The sequence below is a fragment of the Chlorocebus sabaeus genome, chromosome 13 (genome assembly GCF_047675955.1).
Source record: "Chlorocebus sabaeus isolate Y175 chromosome 13, mChlSab1.0.hap1, whole genome shotgun sequence".
NCBI classification, from domain to species: Eukaryota; Metazoa; Chordata; class Mammalia; order Primates; family Cercopithecidae; genus Chlorocebus; species Chlorocebus sabaeus.
Genome location: NC_132916.1, coordinates 59,663,974 through 59,690,806, shown reverse-complemented (window position 1 = coordinate 59,690,806; position 26,833 = coordinate 59,663,974). Strand labels below are relative to the sequence as shown.

General features: G+C 40.7%; 1 protein-coding gene across 3 annotated transcripts in view; it reads right to left on the bottom strand.

Annotated features, from left to right (window-relative positions):
* Nucleotides 1–22,551, bottom strand: part of MYB (MYB proto-oncogene, transcription factor) — a 37,850-nt gene extending 15,299 nt beyond the window's left edge. The window contains exons 1-15 of one of the 3 annotated variants that reach the window (XM_008006958.3): nt 22,342–22,551; nt 17,853–17,970; nt 15,965–16,036; nt 13,914–14,006; nt 13,449–13,669; nt 11,239–11,473; nt 9,625–9,705; nt 9,084–9,188; nt 7,543–7,797; nt 5,906–6,268; nt 4,191–4,333; nt 3,045–3,159; nt 2,829–2,954; nt 1,802–1,912; nt 229–336 (exon numbers count right to left, since the gene is read on the bottom strand). In XM_008006958.3, the coding sequence (XP_008005149.2) occupies nt 229–336; nt 1,802–1,912; nt 2,829–2,954; nt 3,045–3,159; nt 4,191–4,333; nt 5,906–6,268; nt 7,543–7,797; nt 9,084–9,188; nt 9,625–9,705; nt 11,239–11,473; nt 13,449–13,669; nt 13,914–14,006; nt 15,965–16,036; nt 17,853–17,970; nt 22,342–22,364 (2,169 nt within the window). In that variant the 5' untranslated portion in view covers nt 22,365–22,551. Of the gene's footprint in view, nt 1–228; nt 337–855; nt 1,138–1,801; nt 1,913–2,828; nt 2,955–3,044; nt 3,160–4,190; nt 4,334–5,905; nt 6,269–7,542; nt 7,798–9,083; nt 9,189–9,624; nt 9,706–11,238; nt 11,474–13,448; nt 13,670–13,913; nt 14,007–15,964; nt 16,037–17,852; nt 17,971–22,341 lie in introns of all 3 variants that reach the window. The other 2 variants (XM_073022488.1, XM_008006959.3) reach the window with 2 other exon arrangements.
* Nucleotides 22,552–26,833: the final 4,282 nt, after the last annotated feature.

The following is a 26,833-nucleotide window of genomic DNA, read 5'->3' as shown; positions in this document are numbered from 1 at the left end:
AAAATTTCTAGCATGTCTCATATGAGTAGCAAAAAGGAATTATTGGATTTTTCTAGACATCAAGAAATAGTATAAAAGCATTACTCATCTATGTTAAAATGTTGAAAACAAAAAACAGACCACCAGCACTACCACTACCACCACCACCACCACCACCACCACCACCATCAAAGATGACAGTTTTTCAGCAAATGAATTTTAAAATACCAATGTTGGAATAGTAATTACCTGCAAGGGGCTCGCCAGGGACCTGTTTTTAGGTACTGTAAATGCTTTGAGAACATTGTCTTCATCTTCTGATGCTGGTGCCATTAAAATGGAGCTTGTAAGAATATTCTAAAGGGAAGAGAATAATTTGAAATTTAAATGAGGTTGGATAATATGAGAGCCAACATTTCTCTAACACTGTGGAGAGTAGATTACTATGAGACGATACACATTAGCATAAAAAAATGCAGTTATCTGCCAGAAATTCTCCTCACTACGAGCTAAAAGGAGAACTCAACTATGTCTGAAACTTAACCCCATTGTGGCAAACATCACCACAACACAAAGCTCCTTCGGGATCCCAGAATTCTAGGCATGCGTTAGACACTCAAAAAACATCTGCTGAATGAATTAATAAATACATGCCTTTCAAAACAGAAGATTAACTAAGTTCTGGGGAGAGAACACGTTATTTCATATACTGGTACAGAACTATCAATACTTTAGAGCTATAAATTATTGGGAAAAAATGGTGAAAAGTAGAGAATTTAGAACAAGACCTGAGTTCCAACCCAGCACCATCCCTTATTAGATATATAATCTTGAGCGAATGACTAAGCCTCTTTATGCCTCTGTTTTCCGGTTGACATAATAGAAATGATAGTAATACCCACCTGGCCAGGCGCGGTGGCTCAGGCCCATAATCCTAGCACTATGGGAGGCTGAGGCGGGTGGATCACCTGAGGTCAGGAGTTCGAGACCAGCCTGACCAACATGGTGAAACCCCGTCTCTACTAAAAATTCAAAATTAGCCGGGTGTGGTGGCGCATGCCTGTAATCCCAGCTACTCGGGAGACCGAGGCAGGAGAATCGCTTGAACCCGGGAGGCAGAGGTTGTGGTGAGCCGAGATCGTGCCATTGCACTCCAGCCTGGGTAACAAGAGCGAAACTCCGTCTCAAAAAAATAAAAATTAATAAAAATAATACCAACCTTACAGGATACTTGTGAGAATTAATTGAATTAATTCATTGAAAGCCCGTAGAATAGTACTTACCACTTAGTACCTACTAAATAAATCTCAGCAGTTGTTATTAGCTCTGATTTTCCTTAAGACATAAGGACAACCACTCACAAATTATAAACTTTAAAACTGGTGGTAGTAACCCAAAGGAATTGGGTACAATACTGGGCATCTGCTATAGATACTGGTTGATACCATAAGAGATGCTACACAAACCAAACAACAGACAACTTAACAAGAAGACAATATTATTTAGAAGACAAATAAAGGAAAATATAAAAATTAACATAGTTTTTATGTCCATGTAGTTGATTTTTTTTAATGGCAAAGGCACTCATATCATAAGAGAACAAATAATGAAAAAGTCTGCAATGTTTCTAATACATGAAAAAACTCAACTTTATACTCTACATTGATAATCATTTTTTAAAAACCATGCACGGAGAATATTTAGAAATAAGATGCCTTAAAGAGGCAGTGCTGAAACCGCAGCAGCCCCACATGCCACACACAGGACTGTGTGATGCGCCAGCGTCATATAACAACTTAGGGGCCGGTGCACACATACTTACCGGTGCATCTGCCACAGGCGAGGTCTGCGTGAACAGTTGAGTATTTAGACTGTCCCCTTCCCAGTGGTGTGAGCAGAAGAAGTTTCCTGATTTATCAGTTGGAGATTCCACCTGAAAGCATATAGAAAGTGCTTTGTTGTTTCTAGAACTTCCTATGAAACATGTACAGTCAGGAGTATATTTCTGGCCAGTCCCTCAAATACTTACATAAAACTATGTTGCTAACTTACACTATTAGTGTAACATTTTGCTCTATCTTCTGGATTCAACAAAGAACCACTATTGGCAAATTTAAAATGTGACTAGCTCCAAATTTACTGCTCATAAAGCTCCTATGTTTTCAACCAACGTTCTGATTCTAGGTGTTTATTCTATTATAAATATATTTTAACGGTATACCTAGTAGCATTGTATCTGTCGAGGATTTTATTTTGGTGACATAAAGGGTCTTTTGGTGACAAAAGACTGGTTTTTAATCACACTTCTGGTAAAACTGCATTACTGAATAAGCAAATCAGATTTGTAACTATGAAAAAATATCAAATACTTATCTTTACATGAAAATAAATTCAAGCAGCACTGTATCTAACCTGCTGGAAAACAACTGTGGCCAACAAGCTAAAACTTTGATCCTTGCAGGTTAGATTCCCTTTTTTTAATACAATGAATTAAAGACACTATTATTTTAATTTAAATTCCAATTCTTCACATCTAAAAACGAAATATCAACTTTCTATAATCAGTAATGTTTAAAAGTACATTAAAAAGCTGTTTCCCTCCCTTTTCTTGATCCTCTCTAGCATGTTTTCTGTCCAAACATGAAGTAGATAGAGATGGCTTGGCTTCCCAAAGGAAAGGCCAATGATGCCTACAGTCTGGCAGTACCTTTTCACTGCACCTTGTATGAAAATCTTGCATGAAAAGTGGTAGTGTTGCACAGTGCCAATGGCAGACACATCAAGCTGCACACAAGGAACAAAGTGGGCAGGATTCTCAGCTTGTTGCTTCCAAAGGATTTCGTGTTTACCTCTTGTTTGATTTTCTTCAGTAAGGGTGGTCCATTTTCTTGAAACTCAGCAACAATTCCAGATTCATCAGATTCCTGTTTGATCACATCCTGCAGGTCTTCTACTAGATGAGAGGGTGTCTGAGGCTAAAGGGAAGAGTGGGTATTTTTGCATCAGAGAGAACTTCTGACGGGACTAACAAACCAACTAAACCCAAGAACTTTTCTAGAACTTACTAGCATCTTCAGGGGACCATATTTAATTTCTTGAGCTGCAAGCGCGTGTTTGAATGGTGTAGGAGTTCTTGGAGAGCTTTCTAAGATTGACCTTTTGATAGCTGGGGTTCTAAAACTTTAAAAAGAAAAGAAACAGTGGTTCAATATAAAACAATACATGTCCCTACATGGCTTTACCTGTTACATTTCATATTTTTCCACTGAATACAACAAACTCTGTTATGGATTTAGAATTGGGTATGCTGATTAATCATATTATTCATTAAGAAAAAGAGAATATGCATATCACATATTTTCAAATATTTCAAAATATTATACCTCGAAGAATAAAAGCATTAAATGATTTTCCATCTTTCCTTAATGGCTCTGAAGACACATACAGTGCCTATGATCTGTATAAGACTATGAGCATCAAGAAGACCTGATGTCATTTACAAATCAGTTTTCCCTATTCATGAAAACAGAGCCCATACTACAAAACATGTTAACCTTTCAAAATTTACATTTTGTACTTCGAAATAAGAGTGCATTTCTTTTCAAGGTTTCTGATAATTCACACTTTCTCTACCATTTTTCTGAATTGATTAAGGCTTTATTGAATAAAAATGACTGCTTACTCATCCCTTGGCTTCTAATCATATAATATTCCTGGGGATGTCAGAAGAGGTCCTATCTACACATAAATTCAAAAAGAAAAAATAAGATTAAAAAATACAAACTAAAAATAAATAAATAATAAACAAATAAAATTAAATAAAAATACAAACTAGGTAAGAAATCATACTCATTCTTATTCTGAAACTTATAATTAGAGAGGAAAGGAGGTTGAAAATCTGGCTTTCATAAGAAAGCCTTATGGAGGGAACAAACAAACTGAATGGATAAGTTTTATGAAAACTACTTGTGCATAGGTAGGAAATTTTGGAGTAAGTTACAAAGGTAATTTAGTTTATCTTCCCATCTACCAGTAGGTAGTTGAAATATGCCCAGGACAGATATATTCAATGTGAGAACAGACATGATTATCTATAAGTGGTCAGTAAAATTATGCACATACAAGTGGATCAGACATCTGGGGACTATATTCCATTAACTAAATATAAGTAAATAAGATAAATAATTTTATTTCCTGAACCAAAGACTTACACAGTATTTTCCTTTTGAGTTTTCACAGTCTGGTCTCTATGAAATGGTGTTGTAACAGTCAATTTGTGACCAATGAGAGGGGTGGAAGTTAAAGAAGGCATTTCCGAGTCTGAGTTTTCATGGTTACTGGAAGTGTTTAAGAACTAAACATGGAGAAAAAGAAAAAAATTACTTAGATTAGATGGCAATTCTTTAAATTTAAAAATCACAATTTAAAAATCATACCTAGATAACAAGAATGTTTTACTGACCCACTATATTAAATAATAAAGATGCTAACAAGCATGTCATGTTGACTAGGCTATTGTTTTATTTCGACTGAGCACCCAAGATTTGGGTGTGGTTTCCAAGAAATAAAATTTAGGGTCAATGCTGAAAAACTTGCAAAACTGTGAGAAAATATTCTCAATAAATGACACTTATCATTAAAGATAATGAGATGTGTTCTTAACATTTAAAAGGCTTTAGTGATTTTGGGGAAAATAATAGTTAATAATTAATAGTTTCCTTTCATACTTTGTTTTTTCTCTTTAATAATATATGAACCAAAATTAGTATTACAAAAGGTTTACATTATGTGGAAAATTCTTGAATAATAAACTGTGTCTCTCAGAACACTAAAGTTCTGGGAAAAAACTAGGTGTTCCGTAAAGAATTCCAAGGTAAAATAAATTTGGGAAACACAACATATTGTAATCTTCTCCTGGAAATTCACAAGGCACAACGGCATATTAATAACTCTGAGAAGGCCTGCAGTTAAAAAAAAAAGTTTTTAAAGAAATGGGGTCTTGCTACATTCCCCAGACTGAACTTGAACTCCTGGGATCAAGCGATCCTCTCACCTTAGCTTCCCCAGTAGCTAGGACTACAGGCCCATGCCACTATGCCCAGCTAAGAAACCTACTTTTAACTTTTTGTTTGATTCAGTGTTTCCCAAATGTATATACCTATATCATACCTAAATCTGTTCTTAAAACAAATTCAACAGATACAACTGGAAAAATGTTTTAAAGTACCAAATTATCTACTAATTGTAATTATTTAATTTAGGAACACAAATCTCTGATAAGCATTGTAATTTTCATGCCTTAGAAAAAGCTGTACGAAATAAAAATATTCGTTGGCAAAAACTGCACTAGTAAAATAGCGTGGCACAACTCAAAAGAGCCAATGTTGAGAAACTGAAATTAAAAATATGTTCTTTTCCTTAAGCATTTGTTTCTCCTCTTCTTCCCAAACTCTTCCACTTAAAGATGAATTGGAACCTTTAAATTTTCTAGTTGCACCCCAAATGTTATATAAACACAATTTGGTTCCCTCCTCCCCTGGGTCAGTGAATCGCATAAAAATAAATGAACAATGAGGCAGAAACGATGTTAACAATTTTAAAGAGAGGGATCAGATGGGAGAAAAAGAAAGGGACAGAAATGTTAAACTCTAGTGTTGAAGGAAATAAAAGTACGTTTCATGCAACTATCTTTCAAAACCACCCAAAAAGTAAAAGAGAGAGAATGATGCCAAAATCAACAGTTAGCCTGCAGACAGCCTAAACTTTGGAAGGCAGTATAACTTAGCAACAGCTAGATTCAACTACGGAATGAAATCAGCGAAGGCAGCAGTAATTAGTCATTTGTTCCGAAGTATTAGTTTCTAGATTATTAAGGCTCAGGTGTCTGTTGAAAATGAGTAACAGCTGTGCAGAAGTTGTGTTCTACCTGCGAGGGAGAGAAGGGTAGGCTTTTGACAGGGGAACGCTTGGGAGTTGAACTGCTGACGTCAGCAAATATGAAGGAGCTAGAGTCTCCAGTGGCTAAGGGGCTGGCCTGGCCCCGTTTTTTTCGAAGGATGACCAGCGGAATTGTGCTGTGCCTTGCAGGAGGTAAGACCTTGGGTGGGTCAAGTGAACTCTCACTCAACATACGTTTGTTCACCCTTGGGCTAGGTTCTCCTGCAGGTCTAGTCCCATTGCCCTCTCTTTGCTGAAGATGTAGGGCTTTGCCTGTGTGATGTTGGCTAGGTGAAAAATCTGCTTCTTCAAAGAATTCAAAACTGCTGAGATCACACCATGATGAAGAATCCTGAAACAATGTGGGAGGCACAGAACTTTGAGACAGTGTGTGCCATCATCACCTGAAACACAGCACTGAGAGAGAGATGCTCAACGCAAAGCAAACACTGGGCCCATTGGTTTGGCTTCTTGAGCAACAGCTTCAAGATGAGCAGTTGCTCTGTTATACTGCAGTAGAGCGGGGTCTAGCGGGCTGCCTCGAGGCTGGCCCTCTGACATGCTGTAGGGACCTCCCGACACTCTACATCTGCATGCAATGGAAAGCAAAATGAAGACCTTTTCTAGACGGCATATTATGGCAATGGTCATCTCCTATCCAATGAGTGCAATAAATTTTTTTTTTTTTTTTTTTTTTTTTTTGAGAGGGAGTCTGGCTCTGTGGCCCAGGCTGGAGTGCAGTGGCCGGATCTCAGCTCACTGCAAGCTCCGCCTCCCGGGTTTACGCCATTCTCCTGCTTCAGCCTCCCGAGTAGCTGGGACTACAGGCGCCCGCCACCTCGCCGGGCTAGTTTTTTTTTTTTTGTATTTTTTTTTAATAGAGACGGGGTTTCACCATGTTAGCCAAGCTGGTCTCGATCTCCTGACCTCGTGATCCGCCCGTCTCGGCCTCCCAAAGTGCTGGGATTACAGGCTTGAGCCACTGCGCCCGGCCAATAAATGCTTTTTAACCAACTGGGAAAGGAACCAAGTGTTTGCTGAGGAGGTGCTGAATACAAATTTGTTTCACTAAAGATGATTCATCTCAGTGAAGCAATAGGACCAGTAATCAATAATCAGCATTTTGTGGAAAGAGCCAGGTATGACCAAGGAGCTGATTATCACTTCAAATACACTAAAAGATGGCTTTCAGCTCTGAGTAAGCAAACCCTTAATGTGCCATTCAAAAGCAAGATAAAATTCTAGAGAAGCACCATGAAGCAAAGAAAAAAAAAAAGTTAAAAGTAACTCAAACACCATTCCATTCCCATAATCCAAGCTCTGCTTTGTAAGTCATTAATTTGACTATTTTTAAAAATATGACTTTTGAAGGAAAAGTGTGAAAATGTGAAAAAAACTCTTCCTTCAAAAGTCCTGTTTTGTAAGTATTTATAAATACTTTTGTCTCGGTAGGCTATGAAATCAGATCTTTGAAAAAACATACGAATGAAGATGAAAATCATACTTCTACCTTTACATTAATATATGCTAATAACATCTTGGCTATAGAAAATGGCAATGATTTCAGAAATGGGTTTTCTAATTGATCTTCCAGAATCGTTAACTTCCCTTCACAATTCTACTTACAGAATCTATAAATTGGAGTGTTTCTGCAAATTCTAAGAGGTTCTTAACATTATCCAGAATGGTGCCCTGGTGGACGATCATGCACCTTGCTGGCGAGGCGCTTTCTTCAGGTAGGGAGCCAGGATCCGCTGGCAGAGATGGAGTGGAGTGGTGTTCTCCCAAACAGGAAACAGGTGCAGTGTCTCCATGAGGTCTGGTATGGTCGGCAATGGTGGTGCTGTGCCACCCGGGGTAGCTGCATGTGTGGTTCTGTGTCTAAGGAAGGGGGAAGGGTGTAGAAATAAAGAGAGGAGAGAAGAAAGGGAGAAGGAACTTAGCAATGAAGTTGCACAAGGTATCAGATGCTGTTGGAGGAAAGATAAGAGTAGTTGCATCATCCCAAACTTACGCCTATGAAACAGTTGTCAAGATGTTTCCTTTTATCAATGCAAGACCCCGTTTTAAATAGTGCTAGAGGTGTTACCTACCATATGATTACCTTGCTATCATTTTGTAAAAATGTCAAATCATAGGTCTATATTTCGAAGTATAATTCTCGTATTGTCTTAAAATTCCACTTTAATTTGCCAAGGTCCACAAATGCTTGCTGTGAGTGAAGAACTGAAGAACTGTCCTATTTGCATTCTAACCACAAAAAAGCTAGAGGACTCAGGAGGCAGAGTTGCTTTGATCTACACATATTCTTGTTGCTTCTATCCCTTTCTAATGCTACAGATTGCATTGATGCAGTGAAGCACTGCCAAATCAACGTGGTTAGGAAAGCAGAAGAGCAAATTAACAGAAGTCTCCTTACAGTATGACCACACAACAGGAGAAATTGCAAAACATTAACTAAAGTTAAAAAGTGGTCGAACTAGCATGTGCACATAATCATCTTATTATTTAACAAAAATAAATTTACCCCTAGGAACACCTACTGGGCATCACTTCTCTTTTATTGTCTTTGTTGGTTAACTATATATGTTACAAAGCACAAGGAGCCATCCCAGTTGGCTGCCCAGTTGCTAAAGAAGATGTCAGAATTCAGTAATGGCCCACATCACTTTCACACGTGCAAATAAAAGAGAGCAGCTAATGTTATTTATGAAGAGGTTTTATATATAACCTTTTACATGTATATACTGAACATGCATCAAATCATATCTGAAATTATAAAATATGAAAATATAGGTTAACAAAATAATAGAAAAAAACCAAAATGGTACCATAGACATAGCTCTGTAGAAAATGCAGATTTTCATTCATTTTATCTTTGCTAGTCTTTAAACTGATTATAGTCCTTCTGAAGAAAAAAAAAAATTGATGATAACAATCATAAGTGGATATTGCATTTTTATTGCAATTACAAAAAGACTGCTTCCAATTTAATCAGCATATATTCTGATACAAACTACATTTTACTACAAGCAACTTCTTGTGTTGAGACATTCTGAAAGGATATATAGAGCCTTGGTAAGTGTAATATTTAGAAGAGAAGAGTGCTTAGGTAAACTGAGGCAAAGCTGCTATCCCCTCATTCAAGCACATGACGACAGTCTTACTGGTAGCGCCTGCTGTCCTTTTAGCTCATTCTCAGTTGACATTAGGAGCAATTCTAATTCCTTTATTCGCTTTTCCTTCTCAGGGTCTTCATCATTATAGTGTCTCTGAAATTACAAGGTAAGGGAAATAAAGACAAAGGTCTGACTGGAAGCTGCAAATACAATAGGTGTAGCCAATATGGTCATGAGGTACCACACAGCCCAAAGAGCCTCACTGCGAAAACACCACCAACCAAATTGGCTCCTACAGAAGTCTTTGTCAATGTTATTTCAGACTTAAGGGAGTGATGTGAAATCTCAGACAAGAGTAGATGCTGACTGATGAGTTATTTCATCTTGCAACATCAAAGAATCAGAAAACTCTAGAGCAAACTCATTCTAGAAGACAAGATTAATAGATTGCTGGCCAAGACTCTGCTCTCCTCTCCATGTTCCTTTTCCTTTTTACTTCAGTTGCTCAGGTGAAAATACGTGTTTAGATGAAAGAAATAAGGATTTCTTAAAAGTGGTGCTTTGAACAGTGAATGATCAATGATCTTACCTGAATGGCGGCGGCAGCTGGCTGAGGGACATTGACTATATTTACATGTAACGCTACAGGGTATGGAACATGACTGGAGACCTAGATGGAAAAGACAATACAAAGGCCACATCATTCAGGCTACATATGCTGAGGTTTTGTTCTGGGACTGAGAGAAAAAAACACTTTACTGATAAAATACACTAAACAATTTTAAAAAACCTTTTAATGTGAAATTTAGCCAGGCCTTTGAAATGGCTAAACAGCTAAAGGAACATAGTGAAAAAAATGTAAAGTCCTCATCAATCCTTGGGAAGTGCTGACAAGCACTTTAAATTTTGGGATGTGTTCCTTAATTACAGAAAAACACAATGAAAAAACAACAAAAAATATATTCTAAAATACATTAATGAATGTTTGAAAATTGTTTCTATGGGAAAAACTGATGGTACCAGCTGTTGGTAAATAAAAATATTTTTCTTGCCGGGCGCGGTGGCTCAGGCCTGTAATCCCAGCACTTTGGGAGGCCGAGGTGGGCGGATCAGGAGGTCAGGAGATCGAGACCATCCTGGCTAACACGGTGAAACCCGTCTCTACTAAAAATACAAAAAATTAGCTGGGCGTGGTGGCGGGCGCCTGTAGTCCCAGCTATTCGGAGGCTGAGGCAGGAGAATGGCGTGAACCCGGGAGGCAGAGCTTGCAGTGAGCCAAGATGGCAAAAATATATATATATTTTTTTCTTGGAATAATTTTGAGTTTTAATAAAAAGCACAGGACTTATGACAATTTATTCATCTGAGACCTTTCTGTAAAGTTTGTAGTCAAATCCACGAACAGAGAATAAAAACTATTTAAGAACATGCTTTGCATATAATTTGCATATGAGCTCTCTATTCTTGGGTACGTTTCATCATTTATTATTGTTGGTCTTAAGATTAAAGTTCCTCGATTTTTTTTTTTTCCCTTTCTTCTTATTTTTCCACCTATTATGGATTATCCCTTTCCCTAAATATAAATACTAGAAATAAGGAAGGGATCACACTGATCCAATGGAGACTGAAAGGAGACATCAGAAAATGAATGTCACAAAGTTCTGCTCCTGGCTCAGAGTAAGAAGGTAAACATTTACTGAGTGAATAAATTAAGACATGTCTGCCTGATCACTACCAGAATGGAACATACCATAACCACTGAATTTCAGTGTCAAACTCTCTCCTTTTTAAACATAATACTACCTTTCCTTTTCACTTTGGAAGAGAAAAACATTACATCTACAAATGCGACTCCATTCCCCTATTCTTCAATAGTACCTTAAGTAAATTTACATTCAAAGGTTGCCTTCCAATTAGATTTGAAGCAGCAAGTTAGAATCAGACAGCTCGATTTCTAGTCAGCACTATCTCTATGAGCTGTGTCACCCTGGGCAAAGCACTTACCATCCTCGTTTCTGGAGACATAAACCAGGGGTAACAAACAATACCTACATCCTATCTACTTCAAAGGGCATAGGTGAAGACTGGCCATGATCATGCTCAGGAAAGTTCTCTGAAAAGTATACAACTGCAAAGTATGATCATCACCTGGAGCTAAACTAGCCATCTCTCTCATTAAACTAGATTCTCAGGAATGGCTTACATTTTGTGCTTCAGAAATGTGGTAATAGGAATAGTCGTTGTTAACAGTGGGCTGGCCAGTTGCAGGGAGTTGAGCTGTAGGTGGAGCCTGAGCAAAACCCATCAAATGACTGTTCTTCTGGAAGCTTGTGGCCACTGCTGGCTGGCTGGCTTTTGAAGACTCCTGCAGATAACCTTCCTGTTCGACCTTCCGACGCATTGTAGAATTCCAGTGGTTCTTGATAGCATTATCAGTTCTGCACAGAAATATATCACACAAATTTCACAAACAAAAATTTCAATTCAGATTACAGTGAATTGACAGAAAACTGTTTCTAACAGTGACCTTTCCCTTGGGCCTAATAGTTGTTTTCTCTTTTTAATTGTTTCCTTCTTCTCCACCCCCTAAGATCAGGCTTTCTCTAGTGCCTAGTTAGAAATCCATAGATTTCTCTTAATTACACAATCTGGAATGCGTGTCATTTTCTAGAAATATCAGTATCTTTTAACCATTTCATTTCCTTGGTAAAGGAGTACTTTCAATACAATAACCCTTCAGGTTTATTCTGACCGGTCGCGGTACAAGACTCTAACACCATGTAAAGTTGCAGCTGCCTTGGAGAAATTACTCCTTTGAACGTGGCACAGCAGGGCCTACACACCACGATAGGGACATGATGAAGTTTGGTGGGTGATAAGATGCTGCTGATGAAGAATACCTCACTCTTTATCTCTCAAAGCACTAGCAAGAACTTTTGAGACCAAAAAACCTCCTACGCTTTGAAAGCCACCCCAACTGTTTTTTGAATCAGACAGAGATGAGAGTGGAAAATGGGATCCCGAAGGGAAAGATCCTAACCCCCAGTATATTTTCAAACGGCAACACATTTTTTCTAAAGTCTTTCCATTCTCAGGAAAACAGTTTCTCAATTCAAAGAAACCGTTTAAGCCTCCCTTTTTCTATTTCAATGGGGGTGGGGGAATGTATGCTAAAGAAAGAGGAAGTTCAATAGCCCTGTTAATTTTGAGAAGAATCAGCAGTGTATCCTCTCAGGCCATATGGGAGTAAAGGCCTTTCTTTTACCAACCTCTTGAAATTTCTAAGTTTATACTGAACCACAAGGGTGCAAATGCTTTGGAGCATCACTAGAGAATACTACATAAACTTTCTCCTGGATTATGAAGCTCGAGAATAAAACTATTTTTAATATTTTCTATCTATATCATTTTAATGCAAGATTTATCATTAAAAGTATTGCTTTCCAAAGTAACGAAATCTGTTATATACTATTTAAGTGGGAAAAATGGGACAAAAATGAGCTTCCATAGTTATCCCTCATAATGAGGTCATTTTCTTGCCTTGTTCTTTAAAAAGAAAGCATTATTACCCTGACCATTATTTAAAAACCTGGAAGTACTATTTCTTTAATCAACGAAGTAAAAAATTAAGCAAAGTGGTATAATGAAATGAATAATGGTGGCCAGGTATGGTGGCCCATGCCTATAATCCCAGCACTTTGGGAGTCGAAAGGATTGCTTGAGGCTAGGAGTTTGAGACCAGCCTGGGCAACATAGCAAGACCCCATCTCTACAAAAAATATTTAAAAATCAGCTCGGTGTAGTGGGGTGCACCTGTAGTCCTAGCTACTCAAGAAGCTGAGGTGGGAGGATACCTTGAGCCTAGGAGTTCAAGGATGTATTGAGCTATGACCATGCCACTGCACCCTGTCACACATGAGTGACAGAACAAGCCTCTGTCTCTAAAAAATAATAATTAAAAAAAAGAACATTAAAAGAAATGAATGATGGTTAGCAGGCAAATGGTAGCTGAGTTCCTCTGAGTCACTTAATAAGCTATGTGAACTGCTAGAGAGACAAACTGTCTTCAGTTTCTTTCTATGCATTTAGAGTTTTATAGTTTACCAAGTCCTTTGACATTCATTTTACTTGATCCTAACACTGGCCCTGTATGATTCACTTTGGAAATGGGGAAATTGAGGCTGGGGAAAGTTAAATGTCTTCACCCAGGGCTTACTGTTAGGTGGATCCTGGAAGTTCTCAACCAAATAAACTCTAAGATGTCTTCAATCTCTAAAAGCTATGTAGCTGGTTTATCTAATAAAACACTTACGACTGATGAAATATAATTTACTCACCATACATTTAAAGCAGAATGTTCAATACCCACTCCCTCATTCTTCCCGATCAATATATTTTTTGACATATTATTACCGTCCAGGCAGTAGCTTTGCGATTTCTGCCCATCTGTTCCCCAGTCTCTTGTGTGCCTGGTAAATAATTCTGTCTTCCTCTTCTGTCCAGGAGGTTTTCTTAACTTCTGGATTCAAGTGGTTATGCCACCTCTCCCTACATTGTTTTCCAATTCTCCCCTTTAAGTGCTTGGCAATAACAGACCAACGTTTCGGACCGTATTTCTGTACAAGCTCTATCACCTTCAGATAAACACACAAAAATAACCTATGTTTTAAAGTTATGTAATGAGTCAGTATAATCATTCTGCAGTGTTACAAGATCTTTAGAAAATTTCCGAAATTTGCTTTCATTCACTGGAAATATGGGAATAGAGTCCTCTACTTCCTGTTTGCCCATTTTACCTGCTTCCTCAAATAGGAAAATATTCAGCATTTTGGGAATATTCTTAATTATGATTCACACACCAATGAAGAAAGAACTTACTCTCTGATCTTCTTCTTTGGTCCAAGGACCCTTGATGAGCTCAGGGTTTAGTACTTTCTGCCATCGGTGCTGGCATTGCACATCTGTTCGATTCTAGACAAATAAAGTATGCACCACCATAAAGATATGATAAGGACGTGAATTTTTTGTTGTAATAGGAATCACACATAGACCATATGCAGTGAAAATATTTAAGAATATTTTAGAGCATGTTTAGAGCCCATCTATCCCTCATGACTTACGGGCTACAGAACACGCAAGTAATACATCAAAGTTGCATCTAAAATTAGACACTCTGCCTCCTGAGGGAAACATTCCTGCCACATGATCTAAAGGACCATCATACTACACATGTGCCTGCCAACTTAACCTTAACCTCAGATACTTTTGCAGAGTATCTACATGGCCTAAGGCTTGATACAAATTCTACATTGTCAGGCTTTCACGGAAACCACCATAAAAGACTAAAGTTTGCTTCCCATTCAAACAAGAGATGTGCTTCAATCCAGAACCATAGTATTTATATTGCAGAAGGAATAAAGATGCATAAAAGATAGGTCCTATGTTACAGGAGTCTGTAATCTTATAAGAAGGAAAAGACAAGTAGATAACTGACTATCATAGAGGCTGAATTTGATTCATCTGGAAGAAAAGACCAAAACAAATGATACTGAAGTGAGGAGAGAAGCATCTTCTTAGGAGGACAAATGGTTTCCTTGGGAGGAGTCTTGAAGAGCTCTTCATAAGGACTTTGAAGGATGGACATAACTTTAATTGGTGATGTAAAGGGAGAACATTCTAGGAGGTGGGAAGACCAGGAGCAAAAGCCCAGAGGAGGGAAAGCAGAAATAAATTCAAGCAAACCTGCTTACAGAGAGGAAGTAGGAAACAGAACTGGAGCTGTAAGTTGGGGCAATAGAGGGGGCCTCTGTGAGCCAGGTCAAGGCAGTTTACTTAATTTGTGAGATTCTAAGTCACTGTGGTTGGTTTTGAAAAGATAAGGTACAGCTGCATTTTAGGAAGTTCCACCTGCCAATGGTGTTTGGGATGAATGGGAAAGTAGAAAACTGGCTGGGCACGGTGGCTCACGCCTGCAATCCTAGCAGGTGGATTGGGAGGCTGAAGTGGGCAGATCACTTGAGGTCAGGAGTTTGGGACCAGCCTGACCAATATGGGAAACCTTGTCTCTACTAAAAATACAAAAATTAGCCAGGCATGGTGGCGGGCACCTGTAATCCCATCTACTCAGGAGGCTGCAGCACAAGAATCGCTTGAACCTGGGAGGCAGAGGTTGCAGTGAGCTGAGATCACGCCACTGCACGCCAGCCTGGGTGACTGGGTGACAGGATGTTCTGTAGTCTGTAAGTAATGAGGGATAGATGGGTGACTAGACTCCATCTCAAAAAAAAAAAAAAAAAAAAAAAAAAAAAAAGAAAAGAAAAGAAAAAAGAAAGAAAAATGGAAAACTACAAGTGGAGAAGCCAGTTAGGAAGTTATATAGTAGTCCAAATGAGAGGGCAGGAGCCCAACCTTCAGCACAGCCATGAGAACGAAAAGGACAGAACTGACTATAAAGGAATTCCAGGGTCCTTAGTAACTGCTTAGATGTAGGGGTTGGGGGAATGTGATAAAGTCAAGAAAGGTCTCCAGAATTTTAAACCCTCATACCAAAAAGTATTGCTATTGACAAAAATAGGGAATTTAGGAAAAACTGACTTGGAGGAAACATCAAGTTTAATTATCTACCATGTAACAAACCATCAAAATACTAATTTTCCTATAAATGAAAAGATAAAACAAGAAGCAATTGTTTTTAAAACTTGATAATCTAAATTATAATAATCGATTCTACTAATCTAAATTCTAATAATCAATTTAGAAATCCCAATTATATGCATTATAATATAAAATATAAGTTATGGGTAGGGCATTTCTCCCACTTCTTAAATGTGAGTAAATTATACACTATCTTAATAACCCCTCCTAGAATATTTTATAGAAATCTTTGGGAGAAGCTTTCCTTTCGTTATAAGAAAAAATTACTAACTTACCGGGAGATAATTGGCAATAACTTTCCAGTCATCTGTTCCATTCTGTTCCACCAGCTTCTTTAGTTTTTCATCCTAAGACATTTAAAGGTAATCCTAGGATATCAGTCGTTTACTATATAACTCTGTTCAAGTTAAAGTAAATGAGGGAATGAATCTAGAATAAAAAATCTCTCTGAAGTATCCAAATACAGCAGATATAAATGTAATACTCTGACTTGGGAGCATAGATTTATTTAGAGTCAGACTAGAGTTGGCATCCTGACTCAACTATTAATTGTGTAAAGCAGGTATACCATTTTACTTTACTGGGCCTTAGTATTGCCATCTATAAAATGGAAATTAACAGGGTTATTTGGGGATTACATGAGGCAATTTATTAACAAGAGGCTGATATTAACAGGGTTATCTGGGGATTACATGAGGCAATTTTGCAAAACATTTATCACAATGCCTGGCATATACTGAGTGTTTATTATAAATAACTGCTTTACTCTGTTGGGAAAAAATGCATTCCAGTGCCAGATTCAGTACACATTTACCTATGTAATAAATAGGATCTGGAGCAAGAAATAGAATATTTCCAGTTAGTTTAACCTTTTATAAAGAAATAAAGATCATTTTTAAAATTAAACTTGAAGGCTATATAAGAAAATTAGTTAGATTTACATACGCCAAATGTGTTAGAACATAAAAGACATTAAACATTTCCAGCTAATCAGTTCTTTTAGTTTATATGCTGTTCACAATCCTACCAGTTCATAAGTATCTTTATAAATGCATTCCTTCTTATGTTTCTGCAAAGGTAACATTCACACACAATGGAGGTCCCCGGTATAATACAGACACAAGAATTAGGAAACCAATGTTGACAACAGAACTTCCGTATCATAAGGATTATCCAAGTGGACAATCTTAATAGGTAAAATATTAATTTCCTATGAGCCTCTCTGGGAATCCTACCTGCCTGTTAAAAGGAGCTCTTGTTTAAATGAAGCAGAGAACAGTGAAACTGAAGAAGAGCCAATACTATTTATTGTAACATGAATCATCTAAAATTAGTTGCAAAAATGTTTGAGAACATTAGAGAAACTTTTCTCCACATATTAATAATTTTGCTTCTAAAATATTTTTCCATTCCTACAAAATCAAACTTTTGATAAGCCAGCTGAAAAAGAAACAGAGGAAGCAGATATGTCTCCAACCATTACTAGATGCTTTTAAAACATACCTTCATGTAGATGGCTCTGTGAAATATATCAAGGATATTAAATGAATACACTGTAAAAAGATGAGTTCTCTGAGTGTTGTGTTTTATTCTTTTGTTTGTTTTGTTTTTGGGAGTAGCAAGTCATTCACTTATTGAGAGAATATTAATATCCTACTTTGAGTCAAGTACTTGTGAATTCAGGAAACACAAAGATGAATAGACATTGAGCCCTGCCCTCAACAGACTTGCAGTTAGCTGGAGGAGGGATATATGTCCCAGCAACAATAAAGTAGAACATGCATCCATGCATGGGATCACTGGAGGATGCATCCAATCCTGTTTGGTGAAGCCAGGGATGGCTTCACAGAAGAGGTGATATCTTCATGGGTGATGTAAAAGTAGGAAGAAGAGGCGGGACAAAAGGATGAGAACTCAACAGGCAGAAGGAAACATAGATGAAGCCTAAAATGAGAAGAAGAGGACTTTCAAGGAACTGAAAGTAGTGTGGAAATGGATAATATAATAGAGTGGGGGGCGTAGGGCACGCTGCACATGCGGGCTAGAATAAGATCTCAAAGAGGCTGCTAATGAGCTTGAGCACCTGTAGTTTAGCTGAAATTTTGTTTTTTATAAATTATACACTCTATCTATTTTCTGCATCTTGATAAAATGATTAGTTACCTCTTCCCGGGTCCACCTTGTTTTCCCCAAGTGACGCTTTCCAGACTTGGGAAGCAGCCCATCATAGTCATGGTCACACATCTCAAAGTCCTCATCATCCTCGTCACTGCTATATATGCTGCAGAAATAAAAATGGGTAGACGTGGACTGAAACAAGAGGATTTAGACTAGTACTGGATTACAAAACTTATACAAAATTCCTCAACAATCTTTTCAAAGGTTATGAAGACAAAACTTTGAAAACTTGCACAACAAGATTGTTTGCTGCATTCTGTTGCTCTAGTATTGTAAACTGGTTCTGCTGTTATGGGTATCCACAGATACGGCCAAGGACCTGGCACCTTCCTATTCCCCTGCATGTCTGAACCTGCTGTTACTATTAGACCAGGGACAAGTTACACATTTGGCCACCTTCCAACCAGTGAAGATTTAAGTTGAAAACTTAAGGTTAAGGACAAGAAAAGGAACAAGAACCCATGTCCTTTATATAAGTGAACACTCAAAATCTTTGGCATTTGTCACATCGTTTAAATAATATTTCTCAAACATAATAAACAATTCAACTATGTTATTCCAATGGGGTTTTTGTTTTATTAAAAAAAGAAAAAAATCAAGAAGCAATATACCCCAAAACGTAATTATAGTCATTCCATAAAGTCTAGAGGATTAGGAGAATCTAAGAGGAAAGGATTTTAAAACCTAAGGAAAGATAAGAACATTGAGTGATCAAACTTTAATGTTTTGTAAATAAAATTAATACCAAATTGCTCACAACTCCAGGCCTGGTTGATCCAACTTGTGCCCATGTTTACAATACTTAGTTTCTAGAGTAACTAAGTGAATAATTAGGCCACTTGTTAGAGTCTTACTTACTCTTGTTTTCTCTGTCTCTGACAGAATAGTGTTTGAAATATTATAAAATGTAACCTAATCCAGAAGGGATTTCCCCAGAAAAAATCCATGGATTTAAAAGAACCCATTACTATTTTCAAAAGCTTTTTCTTTTATTTAGTTAACCTAGGAAATTTTATGACTTTTGAAGATGTAACTCTATGCTTACCGTTTATTAATCACATACTGATTAGATGACAATAATTTTACAGACATAGTTTATTTTATAGTTTTTCTTATAAAAAATAGGAAAAATACTATCTTAGAAACTTCACTAAAATTTGTCATAGAAATGTTGAGAAACCCATTAAACTAAGACCAATTAAAAACAATGATATAAAGCCATGTCATAATGTAAATCATCGTTTTTAAAAAGAAAAGTTACATTCATTACAGGTTTTGTCTTCCCAAACTCACTCACATATGCATATTACCAGCCCCCTACAAGTCAAACTAAAGTGCTTACCAAAAATCCTGAATTGGGGGTTCTCATAATTTAAAGCTATTATTTTAAGCAACTATTTGATAGTCCAGGTTGTATGGTGACATGATGTAATCCAAATTTAAAATACCACCACCACCACCAAATAAAACTCCAGGAAATATATATTTATAATCTGTAATAATTCCCTTCATTTAGTGTCTGTGTTTTGAAACAATAGCCTAGTTCTGTTTCCACTGTCAACAGGAGGCACTAAACAACTTCTGAACAAGAATTACAAAAATATAAAACACGATATGATAAAGCAAAAAAAAAAAAAAAAAAAAAAAAAAAGCTATAAAGCCCAGAGGTGTAAGTCTGCATCTTTTGAAAGATTCATAGGGAACTCCTTGGAAAGCCCCCAAATGCAGTCCCTTGTGAAATGTGAGAGACACCAAGAAAACCAGAGGAATCTGAAACTGCAGTCATAGATTCAAGTCGAATTAACTTTTCAGGTTTGGCTGGATCTAGAGGTCACATTTTCAGAACTGAGGACATTTTTCAGAGCAGTCATTGAGCACCTCTCTCTCTCGGCAGCAGTTTAACAACCCAGGAACAAGCAACCTATTCAGCCGCCCGCAGGGGGCAGCCAACGTCAGGTGAGAGCACGGGAATCAACAGGACTAGGGTTCTGGAGGCAAAGGTTCTAGTCTAGCCTCCACCTTGCTGTATGACTTGGACAAATCACTTCCTCTCTCTCAAGACTTCAGTTCCCCGCCTTTACATAAGGGCTTGCTTGGATCCTATTTCTAAGGTACTTTCCAGCGCTAATACATGACCCCCCCATGTCCTTCCGTGCCTCTTAAAAGCTAAGCACAGAAGCAAAGATGTGCAAAATCAAGGTCTTGGGGGCAAGGTGGAGAATGACTTCTGCGGGACCTGAAGGGGCCAGGACGCAGCAGGGCGAGTCCGGGGCTGCTCACGCGCCCAGTTCCTGAGTCTCCCTGCCAGGCTGGGCACCCAGGCTCGCCTTTGAACTTTGCATGCGATTTGCTTGCTCTAAGTCGTCCTAGTAGCATGATTAATTTCTTCTAAGGAACCTGAAATAACTTTTGCTTTATCTGCTCTGACGAGATCTCAGACCCAACAGTCAGAGGACTTTCAAAGGCTGATTTCAGGGTTGATGCAGTCTACTCCCCACCTGCTAGACCCGGTGTGGTTACAAAAGTACAACTATGAATATTACATTCTGTCAAGGAAACAAACCGTGCAAAGAAACGAAAAAGAAAAGAGGTGCTGGGGGTTGGGAAGAGGGAGGGGAGCGGGAGGAAGTGCCTTGTGGCCGCTACTGTGATTCGGAGGGGTTCAAACTCATTTCGCTGACCTGGTTAATATAATCCCTGCCGAGTTGACGCTCGCCCTTGCAAGAAACGGCTCCGAGCCCGCAGTCGGGTTTCTCTTCCCCCTGAGGCAGGTTCAAGGCTCCCGCCCCTCCCGGCCGCCTCCCCTCTGGGCTACCTGGAGCCTCAGGGAACCTGCGCGGCCCCGCCCCGCGGGGGCGGCCGAGACCTCGGGGCGCGGAGCCTCTGCCGCGCCTCCTCCCAGCACCCCTGCCCGGCTCACTCCTCCTGCTGCCAGTTTCAGCTCTCGGGAAAAAACAAAACAAAACAAAACAAAACAAACAAAAAACAACAACAAAAAAAACAGAGGACCCCAGTAGCTGTACTGTTAAGTCCTAAAGGCGAAAAGTGGAGCCCTCGAGGGCAGCACCTGCCCCGCGCGACCAGGCTCCGGGGGAGGCATAGGGGGCCCGGGGCTCCCCCAAGTCGCCCTCTAGTCCTCAGAGCCCAGTCAAGCCCCAGCGCTGCTCCCCGCCCAGCCCAGCCCGCGGGTGCTGCTGCAGGGTCTCCACCCACGCTCTTTGCAACTTCTCAGCGCCGCGCGGGGAACAGCGCCCGCAGGCTCAACAACGAACCAGTAGGAGAAAATAAAATAACCTAAGGAAAGGCGAAAGGATTTGCTTTGCCTCCACGGACTTCTCCCTAGAACTCCTTCGCGAGGGTCCGTCCGGTCACCGCGCCTCGGCCAGGGCGACCTAAGGCGGCTGAAGGAGGGCGCGAGGAGGCGCGGCGACCTTAGTCGCACCCACGTGTACGCGCCGCGCAGGGACCTCTCGCCTGGGGGCAGAGCTCGCGGGGATCGCGTCCCGGTTGCGCTGCAGCGTCCTTAGGTGCTGCCGGCCTCGGTCCCCTTGAGCCGAGTGGCGACCGCGACAGCCGCCGAGCTAGCCCCGGCACCCGCCGCTCGCAGGGAGCCTCCAGCGTGTGCTGCTGGGGAAGTCCAGAGGCCGGTGGAGGCTGGGGAGCCAGCAACTGACAGTTCGGACGAAGATTTCCCTCCTCCTCCTCCTCTCCCTCTTCCCATCTGTCCGGCCAAAAATGTGACGGGATTGCACCCATCTTCCCGGCGAGCCTCCCTAAGTGCAGTGACATGTGCGACGCCGGCGTGTGTAGGTGCGCATGCAATGTTTGCAGTGGAAATAAAAGCCTTTCACAGAATAATGGTTCGAACCTCCAAAACCAGGTCTCAAGACAATTTGCAAAAGTAGAGACCCCTTTATCCCCCTAAAATCTGCTTTTCAGCCGCCTGTCAGCTGACACTGGTCCTCGCCTCCATAAAGAATGAATGAAATTTAAATGAACTACCTGCAGCTACTAAACAATCCAGCATTTTCCCTGTATCTGCCATATGCTCTGCACTTCCAAGTCCAAACATATCTCAATGCATCCAGCAATTACGCTGCGGATCCCTCGCCGACACCCGTGGCATCAAGCCAGGCACCTGGTAGGGTCCCCGGGGCTGGAGGGCACCGCTCTGTCCCTGGCTGGAACGTGCTGCTTTCTTTTTCCCCCTAAATAAAAATGTATCCCCATGCAACTTGCAAAATGAGCCGCAGGGCGTGCTTCCCAACGTCCGGATACATTTCCCGCAAAGACTCTTCCATTCATCAGTCTCTGGAGCTGCTTCTGCTGCCGAGACAGGGGCTTCAGGTCCTCGCAGGGTCTGACAGCCCCTCAGATGATCCCGGAACGAATTCCCACCTGCTCCCAGGGAGCCTGGCGCCCCGCGCGCCCCCGCGTGCCCCCGCCCTCGGCAGCCCGCCGGGCTCCCCGTTACCTGTGCCGGGGTCTTCGGGCCATGGCGCGGCGGGCGCGGGGCTCCGCCGAGAGCCGCGGAGACCGCACCGGGCTGCCGCCTCCCGCTGCCCGCCGCCTGCCTGCGTCCCTCCCCGGCTGCGCAGCGGCGCTCCGCACCGCCGGGGCGAAGTTTCTCAGGAGAAAGAGGAGGAGGAGGTCACGGAGGAGGAGGAGAAGGAGGAGGAGGAAACAGGTTGATATTAAAGTGTAAACTCTGTAAACAGAGATGCCATCAAACAAAGAGCTTTGGACACTCCCCCTCCCGCCAAATCTGGCGCCCCTGCAGTGCGCACGCGCCCTGCCCGCCGCCTCCGCGGTCGCCCAGGCTGCCGCCCGCTGGGCTGCCGGGCCGGCAGAGCGGCAGCTCCCATTCGGCGCTCGCGCCGCCGAGGTGCGCCTAGCGCGCCGCGAGGCCCGGGAGGCGCGCGGGCGGGGAGCCTGGGGCCGGGGAGGGGCGGCCGGGGGCCGCGGCGGCGCCTTTTCCTGCGCAAACCCCGCTCCCGGCCGCGGCGGGTCCGACCCGCGCCAAGTCCCGCCGCCTCCCCTCCTCCCCGGCCGCCGCACCGCGGTCGCCCGGCTCCGCGTGCTCCAGGGCAGCGGGACCCGAGCTCCTCCAGCTCCCGCTCACGGTCGCGGGGGCGGCAAGCGGTGGGGGGAAATTCCTGCACAGAAGATTGGATTTTCGTCAAGGTTTACAACTGTGCCCTCTGGAGACGGGGAAATTAGGAGTTGGAGGAGTAGGGGATGGGAGCATATGTGTTCATAGGATGTTTGGCTAGAGTTTTTTTCCTTCTTCTTAAATAAATAACATCTATAATTTAACTTGTTAGTGACAAAGAACGCTTCAATACAAGTGGGCGGCAGCTATCACTGCTCTCTAATGGAGCGCCCCGGCGGAGCTTTCACTCCCCTCCCGGATCCTACAGCCGCCACCGTCGTATTGTCACATGTCCTTCACTCTCACCCCAGCCCACACCCGGGCCCCACCCACCCCGCCCCGCCCGGCCCAGGCGATGCCCACAGCACACCTCAGCCCCCCTCCCTGCACAGCGCGCACGCCCTGGATTGCACACCTGCAAAAAAAAAAAAAAAAAAATACTCGGGGGTCCAGACAGCCCGCCCCTAGCAGAACTCAGGAAACCCTACGTTTGCATGCGTGGTTTTAGAAGTAAAACAGTTTGTGATTTTGGGGGTCGGTATCCCTACTTAGTGTCATTTGAGCGCTCTATTTTACGAGATAAAATCAGCAAAGGCTTTCGTGTTGTTTAATGAGGGTCTCCAGAAGTAAAGGAAGAAGATAAGTGCTGAATTTATAAGGATTGATGATTGGGGGGATTTTAGGGGAGTTTTAGTTTTACTTCCGTTTATAGATTAGAACCATTGGGGATTTTTTTTTTTTTCATTCTCTGTACACACTAATGTATTTTTCCTTTAATCTTTTAGGAGTTTGAGACTTCTGCTGACTGGGTTTGTGGGTGTCCCATGTGCCCCAGCAGTTCAAACTTAGCTCAGAAAGCATTTTTTCTTACTAAAAAAGCATGTTCTTACTAAAATGAGTCATGATTTTATTAAACGGTGAAGCATGCGAGGTTTCAAGACTATCTGGTGTTTTAGACTTTCTTTAAAATTGTTATATAGTTTAAATCTTTATCAAGTGTTAGTTGCTAGTAAGGTTTTAACATTCCTTTCCTCCTGAGAATAAAATAACACTGAAAAAAAATTATTGTGAGGTATTTCGGATCACAATTACAAAGGACAAGTCAAATTAATACTTTTAAAGCCAATATTTATTTCTAGATTCTATAATAATTTTCTTTCTTCACATCAAAAATAAACAAAATCTTTTAAAAATATCTAGAGTAAACATCTAGAAACCACCCCTAAAGGAATTGCATTCTGGCTTTGGGATTGCTTTATGAATCTAACCGGCAAGGTTCCCAATTGCTGAGTCTCTTGGACACAATGTGAGTATCTGAACCCTTTGTGAAGTGAGTTCATAGCCTCTTTTCCAAGATTTTAGGAGGTGGAACTACTCCTAAGTTCTTGAACCCCTTTAAAGTAGAAAGATACTAAGTTCAGTTTTCCTTTTTTTTCTTTGTAAATCATTTTCCTGTATATCGTTTTGAGAATTTATAATTTTTCATTTCCCAGATATTTTGGGATATAGTTTTACATTTTTCCCTCAGTTGTATGACAATAATATGTTTGGGAATATGCATAGTCCAGTAAAGAATACACATGCAGTAATTTTATTAGGTTAATGTTGGATATATTGCTATCTGATAAGCTTATGGAAAAACAGAATCAAATGGAGTTATCAAAATTCTTGTATGGATGAAACTACATTTTTAAACTCATTACAGAATGTTTGTATTTATACATTTTCTCTCTCCACTTATAATTATTACAAAAGTATTTTAGATGACAACTTTACACATTTCATAACTTTTTTTTTTTTTAAGATCTGCTAACTACATCAGTTATTTTAGCTGTGGCAGGGCTGCACTGGAGCTAAATTTGGGTACAGCCTTTCATTTGCAGTGCACTACAAAGGGGTCAGGAAACTCTTCTGTAAGAGACCAGATAGTAAATGCTTTGTAGGCTATGTTGCATATTCTTCTCTGTCTTTTCTTGTCTGTCTTTCTTTTTGTCTTTTTTTACAACCCTTTAAAAATGTAAAAACTGTTTTTAGCTCAAAGACTGTATTGAGTCTGCAGGCCAACACTAGAGTAGTTAGCCAACGCTAGAACAGTGATCCTCAATGTTTAGAGCCCCGGTGTCCAATCTTTTGGCTTCCCTGGGCCACATTGGAAGAAGAAGAATTGTCTTGGACCACACATAAAATACACTAACACTAATGATAGCTGATGAGCTTAAAGAAATATCGCAAAAAAATCTCATAATGTTTTAAGAAAGTTTACAAATTTGTCTCAGGCCGCATTCAAAGCCGTCCTTGGCCATATGCGGCCTGTGGGTCACAGGTTGGACAAACTTGCTTTTGAGTGTATCAGAATTGCTGGGTGTATCCATGAAAGATGCACAGTCCCAGGCTGTCCCCTGGAGACCATGATTCAGCAGGTTTGAGATGAGGCCCAACAATCTCCATCTTTAACAACGGTTTCCATGGAAGGCCTCCAGAGCACTGGTTGATAATCTCAGTTTCGGAGTGAAGACAGACTGGTTTGATACACTTTTACCTTTTTAAAAAATAAAATATATATATATGTTTTTGAGACAGGGTCTCCCTCTATTGCTCAGGCCGGAGTCCAGTGGCACCATCACAGTTCATTGTAGCCTTGACCTCTCAGGCTTAAGTGATTTTCCCCTCTCGGCCTCCCAAGTAGCTAGAACTACAGGCATGCAGCTCTATGCCCAGTTAATTTTTAAAAATTTTGTTGAGATGAAGTCTCACCATATTGCCCAAGCTGGTCTCAAACTCCTAGGTTCAAGCGCTTGATCCTCCTGCCTCAGCCTCCCAAAGTGCTGGGATTACAGGTGTGAGTCACCGCACCCAGCCCACTTTTACCTTTGCCATTTGTCTCTCACCACCTTCCTCTCCCTCATTCACTTTCACCTCTCCTGGGCTAAAGATTCAGGCTCGCTATAACCCAAAATAATTTAAGCACTGGGGAAGGGCTGAAGGACAAAATATGTATAAAAGATACAAATTCCAGTTTCTTTGCTTCTGATTGCTGGGAAATCCTGGGCACATGGTGGATCTTTAATCCTCGTGATCCGCATCCCAAAGATGAATGAGGCTCATCAATGGTGAAAACAGACCAGATTAGGGGACTCCATGTCTCTACCACCCACCTTTCCTCACCCACTCAACCCAGTTTGGCTCAGGGCATTAAGAGGGAAATAGTTACAGTAAATGGTTAAAATGCAGACCGTTCTTAATTATTTCAGTTAATGAAGAACAGCTGTGGCATGTATAATTGAAAGCCATAGGTTTGAGATAAATCTCATGTTGGCTCCCCCAGCAAATCTTTTAGTAATGACAATGGACTAAGTGCTACTTCAGTGTAGTATGTTTCATAGAACCTCCATAACAGTGTAGTATGTTACATAGAACCTCCCTAACAGTATAGCGTGTTTCGTAGAACCTCCATAACAGTATAGCATGTTTCGTAGAACCTCCATAACAGATAGTGACCAAATAAGTTTTTATTTTTAAATGATTCCTGGATTTGGCACTACTTGTTTGTTTCCTTTTTCCAGATTCTCATCAACTTATATATTCCTATGACGACCAACCCACATATTTTTATTGTCGTTTGAGCTGTCTTGTATAAAAGGTATGAGTCTTTCCATAAAGAGGGAAGGACATTCCAGAGAAAGGCAAAAGTGGGAGCAAAAGCACACAATCAGAATCCACAAGGCATGTTCCCAGCATAGGAAAGAAGGAGCTAGCCAGATTGCCTGAAGCAAGGAGAGCTTTGAAGGCCAGATTCGTGTATGTGCGTTGAATA